Source organism: Portunus trituberculatus, chromosome 31 (genome assembly GCF_017591435.1).
Source record: "Portunus trituberculatus isolate SZX2019 chromosome 31, ASM1759143v1, whole genome shotgun sequence".
In the NCBI taxonomy this organism is placed as follows: Eukaryota; Metazoa; Arthropoda; class Malacostraca; order Decapoda; family Portunidae; genus Portunus; species Portunus trituberculatus.
The window spans coordinates 24,252,166-24,268,548 of NC_059285.1; the positions used below are offsets into that span (position 1 = coordinate 24,252,166).

The 16,383-nt window shown below is 43.1% G+C and overlaps 1 protein-coding gene across 2 annotated transcripts in view; it reads right to left on the bottom strand.

Moving 5' to 3' along the window:
- The window catches only part of LOC123511345 (E3 ubiquitin-protein ligase UHRF1-like), an 87,279-nt gene that overhangs the window by 67,042 nt on the left and 3,854 nt on the right, over window positions 1-16,383 (bottom strand). For both annotated transcript variants that reach the window (XM_045267148.1, XM_045267149.1), the window contains exon 2: window positions 8,072-8,221. In XM_045267148.1, coding sequence (XP_045123083.1) covers window positions 8,072-8,221 — 150 coding nt within the window. The remainder of the gene's footprint in view (window positions 1-8,071; window positions 8,222-16,383) is intronic.

Consider the following 16,383-nt stretch of genomic DNA (forward strand, 5'->3'; position numbering starts at 1 on the left):
GTGAAATCATCTTCTGCCGTGAATACCGTTTTGAAGCTCTCATTCATTATTTTACACATTTCCTTCTCTGTTTGGTATGTCTTCCCTTTTTTAATGATTTTTTTCAATTCTTTCCTTATTCTTTGTTTTGCCGTTTATAAACTTGTAGAAAAATTTGGGTTCATCCTAGCTTTTATCCATTACATCTTTTTCAAACTTTCTTTCTTCCTCTCTCTTTACTCTTAATATATATTCATTTCTAGTATCTTTGTACTGCCGACTATTATAGTCATTTCCCTGCTTTAAGAGTTGATTCCACGCTTTATCTTTTGCCTTTTTTGCTTGTATGCATCTAGCATTGTACCAAGCTTGTATTTTTTTCTGAACTCTATAAACAGGAACAAACTTTTTTACTCCTTCATTGTATTTCTGTAAGAATATGTCATATTTCTCTTGTACAGTCTTCCTGCTCATAATATTACTCCACTCAATATCGGCAAAATAACTCCTTAATTTTTCAAAATCCGCTCTTGCATAATTTAATCTCTCTCCTTTATAGTCCTCTCTGTAACTTATCTCATGCAATTGCATCTCTAATGTCACATGATCACTTCTCCCCATTGGACTAAGGTATTGTATGATTGGAGAGGACTCTGGTTTCTTTGTGAAAACTAGGTCAAGCAACGATGGTTCTTCTTTCCCTCTGTACCTTGTTGACTCGTCCACCCACAGCTCCATTGTATTAAGCATAGTCAACTGTAACACTTTCTCACCCTACTGCCCAGCATTATCCATTACTTTCATCTCTCTCCAGTTTATTTTTTTACAGTTAAAGTCTCCAACTAAGAGTATTCTATCTCTTCTTATCATGTTATCTAGGCTCTTTATAACCACTCTTTGCATATCTTTATGCTCTTCTGATACCCATGTATTAGTCTTTGGTGAAACATATGTTACTATACTTTTTCTTTTCTTCAAATCTTCTGTTTTGATTGTTACTCCCATTACTTCCACTTTGTCCTCACCAAATTGCACATCCTCCACACATATATTATCACGAACCATTATTAGCACTCCTCCTCCACCTTTATCTTTACTGTCCCTCCTCCAAGCATCATATCCCTCCTCTTTAAAGTTGACATGGATCTCTTTTTTTCAATTTTGTTTCAACGATGCACATTACATCCGGCTTTTTCTCTTTCAAATAATCCCAAACTTCCAATATGCTTGATAACAAACCATCTATGTTAGTATAAGTCACTCTTAATTTATTGCCTCCTTCATGACCTCATCTTTTTTTCTTGGGTACCACTTCTTTAGTCTCATATCCAGAACCCTCCAGTAAAAATTCTTCTCTATCTCTGTACTTTTCTTGTTTTTTTCCTTACCTTCACTTCTTAGCACTTTCTCCTTTTCCCTTTCCTCTAAGTTCATATCTCTTTTTATCCATATTTCCTTGTGATCAACATCATCAGCCAGCTTCCCTTTTCTAGCCATAATTTCATTTACAGCCACTTGAGATTTCACTTTCACCTTTATTGGTCTCTTACCCCCTTCACTGTACCTTCCCAGCTTAATCACTTCCTCCACCTCCAGGTCAAATTCTTCCTTTTCCTTGATAACTTCTATTACAGCAACTTTTATGTTCTCCTGAATTTGTCTCCTTACCACTTCTGAAAATTTGACTTTTTCCTCTTCTTGCTCCTGTTTCCATTCATTTCTTGGTTTTTCAACTTGTTATCACCTGGACCACCCTCTGCCCTGTCTATAATCCCGTCCTGCACTTTAGCCTGCAAGCTCTTTAAAGAGCTTTTATAATTTTGGCATGTGGTTTTTAGAACGTCATTTTGCTTCCTTATTTCCAGAATCTCCTCTTTCAATTCCTGGTTTATTGCACTGACGTTCTCACATTCAGCTATTCTTAATTTCAGGGCTGTGTTCTCCATTAGCAGTCGGTCTTGTTTGTCCATGAGACTGGACATCACCTCCTTCATATATCTTAATTCTTTCTACATTAATAAGCTTTCTCATATTACCTCGTTCATCCCTGAAACCCGAGAAATCCTTTTCCATAGTATCATCAGTCAGTTTCCTTAAACCAATAGGGGTTTCTATAAAGCGTTGGTTTTCACTTGGCGTATGTTTTGATTCCGCCATGCGCCTGGCAGCGCTACTTGGTTCCATCTCTCTCGTTATTCACTCTGTGGCTGCGCCTCGCACCCACAACTGACAGCTGGGATCACGGGAGCGCAGGGCAAGCAAGGGACGCTCGCCATTGGCGGATCACGGCCCAGCCAGGCCTGCGGTGATCTGGTTCGGGATTGGCCAGCGTGTCCAGCACTCCCTCTCTTCCGATCCATTTCCTGATTGGCCAACATTTTCAGTTCTGATCGGTCATGTGATTGGCTACCTGTGATCCGGCGGAAAGGTATATATATAACCGATGTACTCCAATAAATCAGTTCCTGACCTGCCACCACGGTTTTCACTGCCCTCGCTGCCTAGGCTAGTAGCTGCTCGCTACAGTGGTGACCCCAGAGTGACTCCTCGTTCTTCTCGCACTCTTCGGCATGGCTGACGGCGTCACGCCGCCCTCTTCTCCTTCCGCCGCAAGAGCTGTCCCTGCGGCCGCCGTCGCACAGGTCAAGCTCCCCACCTTCTCCGTGCTCGACGCTCCCACGTGGTTCCGGCGAGCAGAGGTGCAATTTCGGCTGAAGAGACTTACTAGTGCGACAATCCAGGCTGACCACGTCCTCGCCTCCCTCCCTGACGATCTCTTTCCCCGCATCTCGGAGTGGCTGCTATCTAAGGGCGATGGCGCCATCAAGTACAGTGACCTCAAGAGTTTCCTTCTGCAACGCTTCACTCCGTCCCCAGCGTCGCGAGTTTCACAGCTCCTGCACCTTTCCAAACAGCCCCTCGGTGACCAGCGGCCGTCTGAGGCCCTCCTCGAAATGAAAGCCCTGGCACGGCTGCCCCCTGCAGCAGATGGATCAGAGAGGAAGCTGGACCTCCTGCGAGCACTGTGGCTTCTCCGCCTTCCTGAATCTATTCGTGCAGTCATCCCCAATGCTGAGGAGATGGACAAAGACAGCCTGCAGCAGATGGCTGATCGTTTGCTTGATGCCCAGGCCGCGGTGGGTCGCCACATCAACACCGTGCCATCATCTACTGCAACACAGTCCTGGGACGACGACATCACAGCGCTCAACGTCTCACCTGTTCGTTCCCGCCAACCTCCTGTATGGCAGCATCTCGGCACTCGGCCTCACCCCCGCCAGCAGCAACCAAGTGGGAGGTTCATCGATGGCTTGTGCTATTTCCATGCCCGATTTGGTCCTGATGCCAGGAACTACAAGGCTGGTTGCACTTGGCCAAAAAACGTGTGAGGCGGCCGCCACCTGTTGCGGCGGCCCCGGGAGGCACCTCTACCTTCTTTTTCCACGACCCTTTGAACGGCGTCCGCTTTCTTGTGGATACTGGCGCTGGCCGGTCCCTTCTGCCAGCCTCTCGGTGGAGGAAGCACCACCTACCGCAGCCCAACGTCAGACTTACGGCGGCCAATGGCACACCGATTCCGACATACAGCCGCCAGCACCTCACCATCCAGATTGGCGACCGCACATACGGCTGGAGCTTCGTGGTGGCCGACGTTACCCTCCCTCTCCTCGGTGCGGATTTCCTGGCCAACTACCAGCTCCTCGTGGACGTCTCCGGTGCTAGGTTGCTCGATACAGCTACCTTTGCCACTATTCCCATCATCGCTGCCCCGGACGCCTCCACCGTTCATGTGATTGATGCCACAGATGCCTTCACTCACCTCCGTGATTCCTACCCGGACGTATTCAAGCCTGAGCTTCGTCAATGCCCGCGGGCTCTTGCCAAACACGGCGTCTACCACCACATCAAGACGTCTGGTCCTCCGGTGTTCTCCAAGTTTCGCCGGTTGGCCCCCGACAAACTCGCCGCGGCGAAGAAGACTTTCGCCGAATTGGAGCGCCTGGGCATCTGCCAGAGGGCACCGAGTCCTTGGGCGTCCCTCTTCACATCGTGAAGAAGAAGGATGGCTCCCTCCGCCCTTGTGGCGACTATAGGCGCCTCAACATGCAGACGGAGCCGGACCACTACCCTCTTCCCAACATTGCAGACATCACTTCTTTCCTCCACGGGGCCAAGGTCTTTTCTAAGCTGGACCTGTTGAAAGGGTATTACCAGGTACCAGTACACACGCCTGACATCCCGAAAACGGCTGTCACTACTCCCTTTGGTAATTTCACATTTAATTACAGCTGTTTTGGCCTCCGTAACGCTGGAGCGACGTTCCAGAGGATGATGGACGGCATTCTGGGGGATTTGTCATTTTGTGTCTGTTACATTGATGACATCCTCGTCTACTCTTCCTCCGAGCAAGAACATCTGCAGCACCTCTCCACGGTCTTGGACCGCCTGCAGAGGAACGGCCTGGTCATGCGCTACGACAAGTGTGTGTTTTGCGTTGCTGAAGTGGACTTCCTGGGGGACTGCCTTTTCCCAGCCGGTGTTTCGCCTCTCCCTGACAAGGTGGCTGCTATCAAGAGCTTCCCCCACACCTACCACAGTCAAGGCCCTGCAGGAATTCGTCGGCCTGGTGAACTACTACCACCGTTTCCTGCCTGGCATCGCCTCCGTCATGGCCCCGTTGTATGGTGCACTGTCTGGGAAGTCCAAGAAGTTGTCATGGAGTGACACACATGCCGTAGCTTTTCAGAAGGCCAAGGATGCCCTTGCCTCTGCTACTCTCCTTACCTTCCCGATTCCGGGGGCGTCCCTCCTCTTAACTACGGATGCCAGTGACGTTGCCATCGGTGCTGTCCTCGAGCAAGTTGTCAAAGGGCTTCCCCGCCCCATGGGATTCTTCAGCCGTAAGCTATTACGGGCCAAACGACAGTACTCGACCTTCGATCGGGAGCTCCTTGCCATGCATCACGCTGTCCAGCACTTCCGCCATATTCTCGAGGGCGCCACCTTTACGATTCAGACTGACCACATGCCTCTGGTGCACGCCTTCACCCGCCAGGCTGATGCTTGGTCCCCTCGCCAGCGCCGTCATCTCTCCGCCATCGCCGAGTTTGGCTGTTCCCTTCGCCACCTGCCAGGTAAGCAGAACCCTGTTGCCGATGCCCTCTCTCGGGTCCCCATCGACGCTGTGCAGCTGGGCCTCGACTACACCCGCCTCGCCAAGGTTCAGAGGGCGGATCTAGAGACGGCGGCCTGTCGGACCTCCATTACCTCCCTTTCATGGCAGGACGTCCCCATGTGCAGTGACGGTACCACGGTCCTCTGCGACGTCAGCACTGGCCGCCCTCGCCCGTGGATACCGGCCTCCCTCCGCCGCCATGTCTTCGACCTCATCCCTCTCGGCATGCGACGGCTCGCCTCCTGAAGCAGAAGTTCGTGTGGCACAGTATTTCCAGAGACGCCAAGGACTGGGTTCATGCCTGCACTGCTTGTCAGACCACGAAGATTCAGAGGCACACCGAGACGGGCCCTGCGTCCTTTCCCCAGCCACGGCGACGTTTCGGCCACATCCATGTCGATGTGGTGGGTCCCCTTCCTCCTTCCGAGGGGTATCGCTACCTCTTCACCATCATGGACCGTTCGACGAGGTGGCCGGAAGCTGTTCCGATGGTCGACGCCAGTGCTGCATCCTGCTCCGCTGCCCTGCTCTCTGGGTGGGTTTCACGTTTCGGCGTTCCTGATCATATCACATCTGACCGTGGCCCCTCTTTTACTTCACAGCTGTGGACGTCCATGGGTGAGCTGCTGGAAGTCGGCATTCATCACACCACGGCTTATAACCCAGAAGCTAATGGGATAGTGGAACGTTTTCACAGGACCCTGAAGGCTGCCCTGATATCCCAGTACCATTCCGCGATGTGGTCTTCGCAGCTTCCGTGGGTGCTCCTCGGCCTTCGCACTGCCCCGAAGGAAGGACTAGGTGTCTCCTCTGCGGAAATGGTTTACGGCGACTCCCTTGTAGTTCCAGGTGAGTTCTTCCCCGATGCTTCCTCCTGTGACGACTTGGCTCGGCTGCGCCGCATCGTCGGGAAGTTCGCTCCATGCAAGCAAACGTACAGGGCGCCTGGCCACCGCTACATCCCCCGATATCTCCATACTACGAAGTATGTTTTTCTCCGCACGGACGCCAGCAGGCCACCCCTAACTCCTCCCTACACTGGCCCCTATGAAGTTGTCGCACGGAAGGAGAAGGCTTTCCTGCTGCGGATTAAGGGCGCCGATGATTGGGTCTCCATAGACCGCCTCAAGCCGGCTTATCTGCAGGATGATGACCCGCCTCCTGTTCAGCTCTCCAGGGCTGGCCGTCCGCTCTCTCGTGCCCCTAGGCATCTTTGCTGAAGGGGGGGGAGTATTGTGGCTGCGCCTCGCACCCACAACTGACAGCTGGGATCACGGGAGCACAGGGCGAGCAAGGGACGCTCGCCATTGGCGGATCATGGCCAAGCCAGGCCTGCGGTGATCTGGTTCGGGATTGGCCAGCGTGTCCAGCACTCCCTCTCCTCCGATCCGTTTCCTGATTGGCCAACATTTCCAGTTCTGATCGGTCACGTGATTGGCTACCTGTGATCCGGCGGAAAGGTATATATATAACCGATGTACTCCAATAAATCAGTTCCTGACTTGCCACCACAGTTTTCACTGCCCTCGCTGCCTAGGCTAGTAGCTGCTCGCTACAATTCCTTATATGTGATCTTACACTTATTTAATTTGGAGATAGAAGAACCTATGGCCCCCTCTCCCCCTGTACATACATCTAGGCCTGAGTCCAACTCCTTTTGTAGTAATCTCTGTGAGCTGCTCAGATGCATGTGTCCTGCTCGTTGGCTGCGCATGGTAAGTGCATGCAGTTTTGTGTGAAGGAGAGTTGTCTTCAGAGGATAGGCTGTGACCGCCCCCTTGAGTTGTGAGACACGAAGAGAAACGTTCAGTGAGATCACAACTGGACCCATGGCAAGACCTTCCTTCCTCATACAGTCATTATTATGAGGAAACATGTAGCCTAATGGGCTTCACCATTCAGCAACACAAAAAACAGCTGTATTACAAAGTAAGTGAGACAGGCCAAAAACAGGACTAAGGAAGTTCAAGGTAATAATTGCTGAAGAGCTGCAATCCTTATTTGCAAAATAACACTGTATTTAATACTTTAACAAATTTTGTCAGCACATCATTTCTTTCCGTGCGGCTCATAAAGCTCTCTCTGGCTCTCCCTCTAAGTCTGCCACAAAAAACAATTCTGCAGGTATAGTTATTATATCAAAAAGTTTAGAGCCACTCAGGTAATCTAGAACATCTTTAAGGGCTGATAAATCTTGAGTAGGCAAGCTTGGTCTCCTTGGTAGTCAGCCATCTTTTTTAAATTGGTCTCAGCATTAATCTTAAAAGATAATCTACCTCTGGACAGGTCTCAAATCTAAAGGCAATTCAGGAGCTTAAGATGAAAATTAAGACTAAAAGTTCAGCAGAGACAAATTGACACACTTAATATTCTTTGTTAATACTGCCCCCGGCTTTGTACTTGCTTAAGTCTGGGGCTGGGATATGTAATGTTTACATGGTTATTTAATTCTTTTATAGATAGCGTGGCAAAAGTTGAATCCAAGTATATTAGATAAAGCTTTAACTTTGGCGACAGGTGAAGTTAGAGAAAGAAGTTTAAATCAGTTGCCTGAAAAAAAAAAAAAATCAAAGGAATTGGTAGTCAGTGATGATAAAATAAAGTAATTAAATATTCAGAAAAGCTTGACAAGTTGTTGAAAGTAGTTATGAATGCAAAGTTGGTTAAGAAAATAAATTGTTACACATATCAATTGAATACTGTTGTAATTGTAGAGGTGAGCTTTAAAAGATATTTAGGAAGAAAGGAAGTGGGAATGAATATATAATGTCTTAAGATATAGAATAGTTGAAATTAATAGAAAGAGCCAATAAGAGAACTGTATTATGATAATTTCTACATCACACACACAAAAAAAAAAATGTGGAGACAAGTAATGTGTCAAGATGAGTAATCTTATATGTGTACTTTCCTCACCTCATTATTTTCCTTGCCCTCCAAAACCTTTTTGGAGACTGCTTTTATGGAGGTATTGATATTAGTCTCAGACAACACTGGTTTCACCATCAGCTGGATAACATCGTTGACGTTGATGTTGTAGTCAAACATGCTATAACCATCTTCCATCTGTCAGGATTATAGTTTCATGTTACAACTCCAGTGCTTAACCAAAGAAGAAAAATTGTTAGCTTTATGTAACTGATATAAATTATATTAGTCATTCCTTTGATAATATACCATAAGACTCCAATAACTTACTAACTGTGTAAAGTTCTCATTCATGTGAAAGATGTAATGCAAATCAAAATGGCCTATTCAAGCCTCCATCCCTCCACAACTGACTTGGACAGTTGTTATTTACTATATCATGACATCTAAATCATTCTCTTGCCATTGGAAAATAGGCATGGTGATGTGACAGCTCAACCATTGAATGACATGAGAGATATCACATTCATCTTTTTACCACGGGGCATTTTCAATTTTGGATTTTTCTTTTTATTCACTTCAAGGCAATGAAATGTAATTCTAATCTCTCTCAAGAAATTATTTAAGCGAAAACTAAAAAAAAAAAAAAAGAAATAAAGAAAAGAAAAAAAAAAGTGGATTTAGAAATTATTCAACCATATAGTTGACTGATGTTTTCTAAAGAGGTGTGGATTAAAGGTTGAAGGCTGGGCATGAAACATATCAAGAAGAAAACTTTACCCCTCTCTCAAGTTCCACACTTGCTTTGTTCCTTATATATAGCACTAAACCCTAGGGTAGCAACACTCAGTATTGAAAACACACCAAAAAAATGCCTATTCATTACAGCCTGATATGAAGTTCACTTCTCCCCCATTCTACTATCTTATTTCAAGATACATACCTTTTAATTGATGGTTATATTGCAAATTTTGTGAATAATGGTTTTGTAAAGAAACGGGAAACACACTTTATTGAAAAAAAGAGTAGAAAGAGAAAAGAAATGATAACATTAACACTTCATGTGGGGCTCCAACTTCTGGTGCAGTGTTCAGTGACATTCTTAACTTAAACATATGAATAATAAACAATAACAGGTAAATCTAACCATGAAAGAAAATAAGAGTATTCACTGTACAAATAGCATCATGTAATATGGCACTGGATGTGGAAAGTGGGAGATGAGTAGTTCATTTTTTTATGTAAGAGGCAAAAGCTAGCAAAGGACAACAAAAAATTAAATAAAGCCCCACTTAGGTGCCAGTCCACTTGCTGTTCTGAAACATTTAGCTGAAATAGATAAACATCTTAAAACCTCCCTCTTAAATGAGGTCAAGTCATAGGAAATTTGAAAAAAACACAAGTAGGCAGGGAGTTCCAGAGTTACCAAAGAAAGGTATGAATGATTGAGAGTACTGGTTAACTCTTGTATTAGCGAGTTGGACAGAATTGGAGTGAGAGGAAGAAGAAAGTCTTGCAAGGTAAGCCTGCAGAAGAGAGGGAGGCATGCAGCAGTTAGCAAGATTAGTAAACAAGTTAGCAAGAAAACAATGATATAAGATAGCAAGAGATGCAAGATTCCAGTGGTGAGAAAGAGGCTGAAGACATTCAGTAGAGGAGGAGAGTTGATAAGATGAAAAGCTTTTGATTCCACCCTGTCTAATAAAACAGTGTGAGTGGAATCCCCCAAACATGCAAAGAGTAGTTACTCCATACATGGGAAGATAAGGCACTTGTACAAGATTAGCAGTTGGGGGGAGGCGACGTGAAAAACTGGTGGACACGCTTCAGAATGCCTAACTTCATAGAATATAGTTTAGTAGATGATATGTGAAGTTTTCAGTTTAGATTATGAGAAAAGAACAGAACAAAGATATTCAGTGTAGAAAAGGGGGACAGTTGAGTATCATTGAAAAAAAGGGGATAATTGTCTGAATGGTTGTGTCAAGTTGCTAGACAGAGAAATTGAGTTTTAGAAGCATTTAACAATATTTCTCTGCCCTAATCAAAAGTCTTAGAAAGATCAGAAGTCAGGCATTCTGTGACATCCCTGTGGGAACTATTAACTTCCTGAAGGGTTGGTCATCTCTGAAAATATGTGGAAAGGAGTAAGCTGGTATCATCAGCATAGGAGTGGATATGGCAAGAAATCTGATTAAGATAATTAATGAATAATAGAAAAGAGAATGGGTGACAGGACAGAACCCTGAGGAACACCATTGTTATTAGGTCTAGAAGAACGGTGGCCATCTACCACAGCAGCAATAGAACGGTCAGAAAGGACTTCAGATAAATTTGCAAAGAGGATAGAAACCACAGGAGGATAGTTTAGAAATCAAAGCTTTATGCCACTCTATCAAAAGCTTTTGATATGTCTAATGCAACAGCAAGTTTCAATGAAATCCCTAAAAGAGGATGATCAAGACTCAGTATGGAAAGCTGTATCACCAGTAGAGTAGATTCAACAGAAACCATACTGGCGATTAGACAGAAGAATAGATTTAAAGAATTTAGACATGCAAGAGATTAAAGGTAAAGGGCAGTAGTCTGAGGGATTAGAACAGTAACCCATTTTATGAACAGGCTGAGAGTAGCCAAACTTCAAGCAAGAAGGAAAGTACAAGTCAATAGACAGAGTTGGAAGAATTTGGCCAGGCAAGGTGTAAGCATGAAGGCAGTCTTTTTAAAACAATAGGAGCAACCCCATGAGGTTCGTAAACCTACCAAGGGTTTAGACCAGCAAGGGAATGGAAAACCCCATTGCGAAGAATTTTAATTGAAGGTATGAAATAGTCAGAAGGAGGAAGAGAGGGAGGGACAAGTCCAGAATCATCCAAAAGTTTGAGAGAAGAGTTCAGCTTTGGAAACACATGTGATGGGAGTAGTGCCATCAGAATGAAATAAAGGAGAGAAAGAAGAAGTAAAATTATTGGAAATTTTTTTGATCAGATGCCAGATGTCATGAGGGGAGCTGGATTTTGAAATGTTTTGGAATTTTCTATTAATGAAGGAGTGTTAGGAAAGTTAAAGAACAGATTTGGCATGATTCTGGGCAGAAATATAACGTGCATGAGATTCAGGCGATGGAAAGCTAAAGTAACTTTTGGGGGCAACCTCCTTATCATATATAGCATAGGAACAGGCTACTGTTGACCCTTGCTAACTTAGACTAATGGGGGGAAAGGTTGGTCCAACAAACATGAATGTCCAACTTATATGAATTCCCCCCCCACCCCCAGCCCCACACACACAAAAAAACTCAAGACTTGCTCCATGATTTATTTATCTAATTTTGTGGGATTAAAAATTTTGGGAATACATTTGTCTCTCCAAAAACCTTCAGACCCTACATGGGGAAGTTCATTTTTTTGTAATTAAATATCCTTCCCACCAGGAAGCCTTTTTTAAATTTATCGTGCAGTTACATCATAGCCTGACTCGCACCTTACACAGCATGTACCCAAGTGTCACAAGAGGACGTGTGACATTTAGCCCTCTACTTTTTAAGAAATAACATCCTTCAGTGGGATTTTTTTTAATGTTTTGTTGCTCTTGGCAGGTCTCCCTTTTGTGCAAATAAAAAAAAAAAAGGCATAAATTGACAAGGATTAGAATCAGAAACTTCAAGAAGAAAAGACAAGAAGAATCAAACAAACATATCATTGCGAGACAGCTGGACTTAGAATCCTTAGAATCCTCGCCTCCTCTCTGTCATGCATTTTATCTCCCCCTTCAAGACCTCACCTCATCCCATGCCTCATGGCCATGCTTCTCCACCATCTCTTTATATCATAAAACTGCTATTATCTTTTCGAACAGTTTTTTTTTTCTCACTACCTTCATCATCACAACTATACATCACATAATTCTCATAATAACACTATTACAAAAGATTATGTTGAGACCAAGGTATAAATAAAGCTGGACCAGACGAGTAACAAATACTTCACAGTATCATTATCTCACTTCAACACATTAATAACGACTCAGAAAGTATCCAGCTTAATAGTAAAACAGCAGATTGCTGTGACACTGCTGATGGCTCCTTCCCAACCCTCACATACAAGTGAATAAGATTATCTAGCCAAGCAGGGATATAATGCATTATCATCTTACCATGTTCCAGGAAGTCAATACTGTTGAACCTCAATAACTCGGATTTCGTGATAAGTCAGACTCTGACCGACACAGGAACTAAAGTCCAAGTTTTTTTTTTTTTTTCATTTTCTATAGATAGTATCAAAAATCTAATTCCAACAAAAAAAATTGCATTTTCGTTCTAGTTTAAAATTATACCAAACAACAGTCAATCAAAGTTTATACCAATTTTGTGAAAAAATTTTAATTATAAAATAACCGAGATATTCGCTCCTAAAGATTTTTCATAATTTCATCCTTGTTTTACCATATCTACTAATCTGATTGACAAGAAATTTTCACATATAATTGTTTATTCAATAGTGACTTCCTGGAACATGATAGGATGATAATGCATCAAATCCCCACTTCTCTAGAAAATATTCTACACTTCCACATCACAAAAAGTTTAGGGTTATCATTTCTCTAAACAGGCTGCAGTACACATTTCTTGGTAACTTCCACAGCTGAGTTTGAAAAGTAGCCTGTTACTGAGTACTGGCTGTCAACCCCCACTAAGAAGGGAAGGGACTCAAAAGAGGAGGAAAGTCAAGGAGGGATTAGCACCAGCCCTGTGTTACTTCCCACAACTCACTCTCTCTCTCTCTCTCTCTCTCTCTCTCTCTCTCTCTCTCTCTCTCTCTCTCTCTCTCTCTCTCTCTCATTATTATTGTTGTTGTTGTTATCATTATTATTATTATCATTATCAATATTATTTCTATTACAACTATCATCATTACTATTATCAGTGAACGTGCGCGCGCATTCACTGATAATAGTAATGATGACACACACACACACACACACACACATTGGAAGATTATTGGATAAGTTGGAAGTCAGAAAAGCAATGGGGCCAGATAGTGCATCAGGCTGGGTGTTAAAAGAATGTAAAGAACAACTACTGGATCCAATTTGGGAAATAATTACAAGTTCAATAAATGAAGGGAAAGTTCCACTAGAATGGAAGAAAGCCAACATAATACTGATATTTAAAGGAGGAAAGGCAACTGAACCACTAAACTACAGAACAGTGTCACTTACAAGTGTTTTGGGGAAGTTGTGTGAAACAATTATCAAAGAAAAATGGGTTAAATTTCTAGAAGAGGAGCAAGTCATATCAAACAGACAATTTGGGTTCAGGACAGGGAGGTCATGTGTATCAAACTTATCAAGCTTCTACTCAAGTTATTGCAGGACTGAAAAACAGAGATGGATGGGTGGACACAGTATACCTGGATATAAAAAGGGCTTTTGATAAAGTCCCTCATGGAAGACTACTTTGGAAACTAGAGAATATAGGAGGACTGCAAGGAACTTTGCTAGAATGGACAAGAGATTATTTGAAGGATAGGAAAATGAGAACTGTGATCAGAGATACATACTCACTAACTAACTAGCGGAGTGCCACAAGGGTCAGTGTTAGCCCTCATTATGTTTCAGATTTATATATACAACATTCACATTGGGGTAAACAGTTATATAAATTTATTTGCTGATGATGCAAAGCTGATAAGAGTTATCAAACCAGAGAGGACTTTCTGCTGTTACAGGAAAATATAAACAAGATCTATGAGTGGAGTTGGAAGAGGAAATTGGAGATTAATGCCAAGAAATATCACATAATGGAACTAGGAAAGAGTAAAAAGAAGACCGGTATGGAACTATATGATGGGAGAGGAACAAATAATGAAGACTAAAGAAGAAAAATATCTGGGAGTGATCATACAAGAAAATCAGGGCCCTGAAAAACACATAAGTAAGATATTTGAATTAACATATAAAATGTTGATTAATATAAGAGTGGCATTTCAATACATGGACAAAGATATGATGAAAAAAATCATAACAACCATGACACATCCAAGGCTGGAATATGCTGCAGTGCTGTGGTTTCCAAGCTTTAAAAAGGATATAAAGAAATTGGAAAGGATAGAGAACATTGCTACAAAGATGTTGCCAGAATTAAAGGAATTAACATATGAAGAACGAGTGAAGGAAATAGGACTGCCAACCTTACAAGATAGAAGAGAACATGGGGACCTAATAACAATGTACAAGATAGCCAATGGCATTGAAAACATAGCCATGAAAGACCTGGTGCTATTGACTGAAGAAGATGGAGGGACAAGAGGACATGAAAAGATCAGGAAGAGGCAATGTGTGGAGGATATTGGAAAATACACTTTTCCACACAGAATGGTGAAAAAGTGGAATGCATTGGATAATGAAGTTGTTACACCACATAATGTGCATAACTTTAAGGAAAAATTAGATAAATGGAGACATGGAGACAGGACACTATGAGCCCTGCTCGAATCCTGTACAATACAACTAGGTAAATACACACACACACACACACACCGTCGCCGTCGCTGAGAGGGGACGGCTCGTCTCTGGCTGCGGACGGGAAGAAGGAAAATACCTATGGTGTTACAGGGCCCGGGTAACTCTAAGTTAGTGTCCTGTTAATGTCCTACTGTCGCTTAGTGTTGAAAGTGAGGGATATGGAGAGTGATCCCTGAGAGGAGAGTGTGGGCGGTGATTGTTTTGGCTGTAATCAGCTGACGATAACAAAAATGGCGTCTAGACAAGCCAGAGACTTTGAAGGTTTTATAACTACGCCAAAAGGACTGGAGAAACTAGATATGGATGCAAGAATCCAGGCACTGGAAAGTAAGTTCCTAAACATTTTGTCCATAGAAGAAAAACAGGATAGAGTTCTAGCCGAGAATGATTCGTTCAAAAAAGAGATCTATTTGTTAATGTTAGCAAATAAAGAGCTATTGAAGGAAAAAGTAGAGATGGAGAAAGAAAACCAACAACTAAAGAAACAATGTGAAGAGATGAAGGCTAAACTCATGGAAATGGAGATCAAAATATCCGAAGGGGACTTGAGGAAGGAGGAATGCCTTAATCTAATTGATACCAGGATCAAAGAAGTGAACCATAAACATCAGGAGGTACAAAGGTCGTTTAGGGAGATAGTAAAAAAGCAGGAAGGGGAAAATAAAGGGATTACGCAGAGGGAAATGGTAAAGGCACTCAAGGAAAATGAGTATGTGGTGAGAGATATTGCTGAAAAGAAAATATGTGTGATCATAATAGGATTGAGGGAAGAAAATAACAGAAACTGGCAGGACAGGAGGGATAAGGAAAATGACAGGATTAAGTCTTTGCTGAACAAGATCTCTGTGGAAGAAGAGGACCTATATACTGAGGTAGAAGAAAGTGTGAGATTGGAAGCTTTTGAGGAAGGCAAGAATAGACCATTAAAATTTAAATTAAAGTCGCAGGTGGCAGCGGAGGCCTTGTTGAGGAGGGCTTGGAAACTTATGGACTCTGAGGAAACAAAAACAATTTACATAAGAAGAAATATGTCACAAGATGAGCGAATGAAAATGAAGGAGCTTGTAACTGAAGTGAAGGAGAGGAATGACGAAAAAACAGAGGAGGAAAAGACCAAGTTTTTTTGGAGGATGAGAAATGAGAGGCTAAAGAAGTGGTGGATAAAACAGACGGAATAGACATTACATGGAAGAATGAAACTAGGAATGGAATAAAAGTGACTTACACGAACATAGATGGATTTCTGTCTAAGAGGCTAGAATGTATGGATTACCTAAGAAATAACGAACCGGACATAATGTGTGTAGTGGAAACAAAACTAAGGCCCGAAATAAAGCTAGACTGGTTTGTTGTAAAACACTACAAAGTATGGAGAAATGATAGAAAAAATAAAGGAGGTGGTGGTATAATGGTTCTTACTAAGGAAGATCTGATAGTGAAGGAGGTGAACTATAGTAAGAGAAATGAGGAAGTATGCTTATAACAGATGGCAAGAGGGACATTAATATTATAACAGTATACATACCACCCAGAACCAGTGCTTGGGAATATGAACAGTATCAAATGGTGATGAGAAATACTCTAGACAGAATGAAGCAAGAACTCATCAGAAAGGATAGAGTGATGATAGTTGGAGACTTCAATTGAAAAGAAATAGTGTGGGAAGACTACGAAGTGGTGAACGGTGGTGAGTGGAGAGAAGAATTGTTAAAGGTAGCAACAAATAACTTGATGACACAGTGGGTGAGATCACCAACAAGGTGCAGGGGACAAGATGTTGCAGCAAGGTTGGATTTGGTATTTACCTGGGGAATCTCTCTAAAAGAGGAAATTGA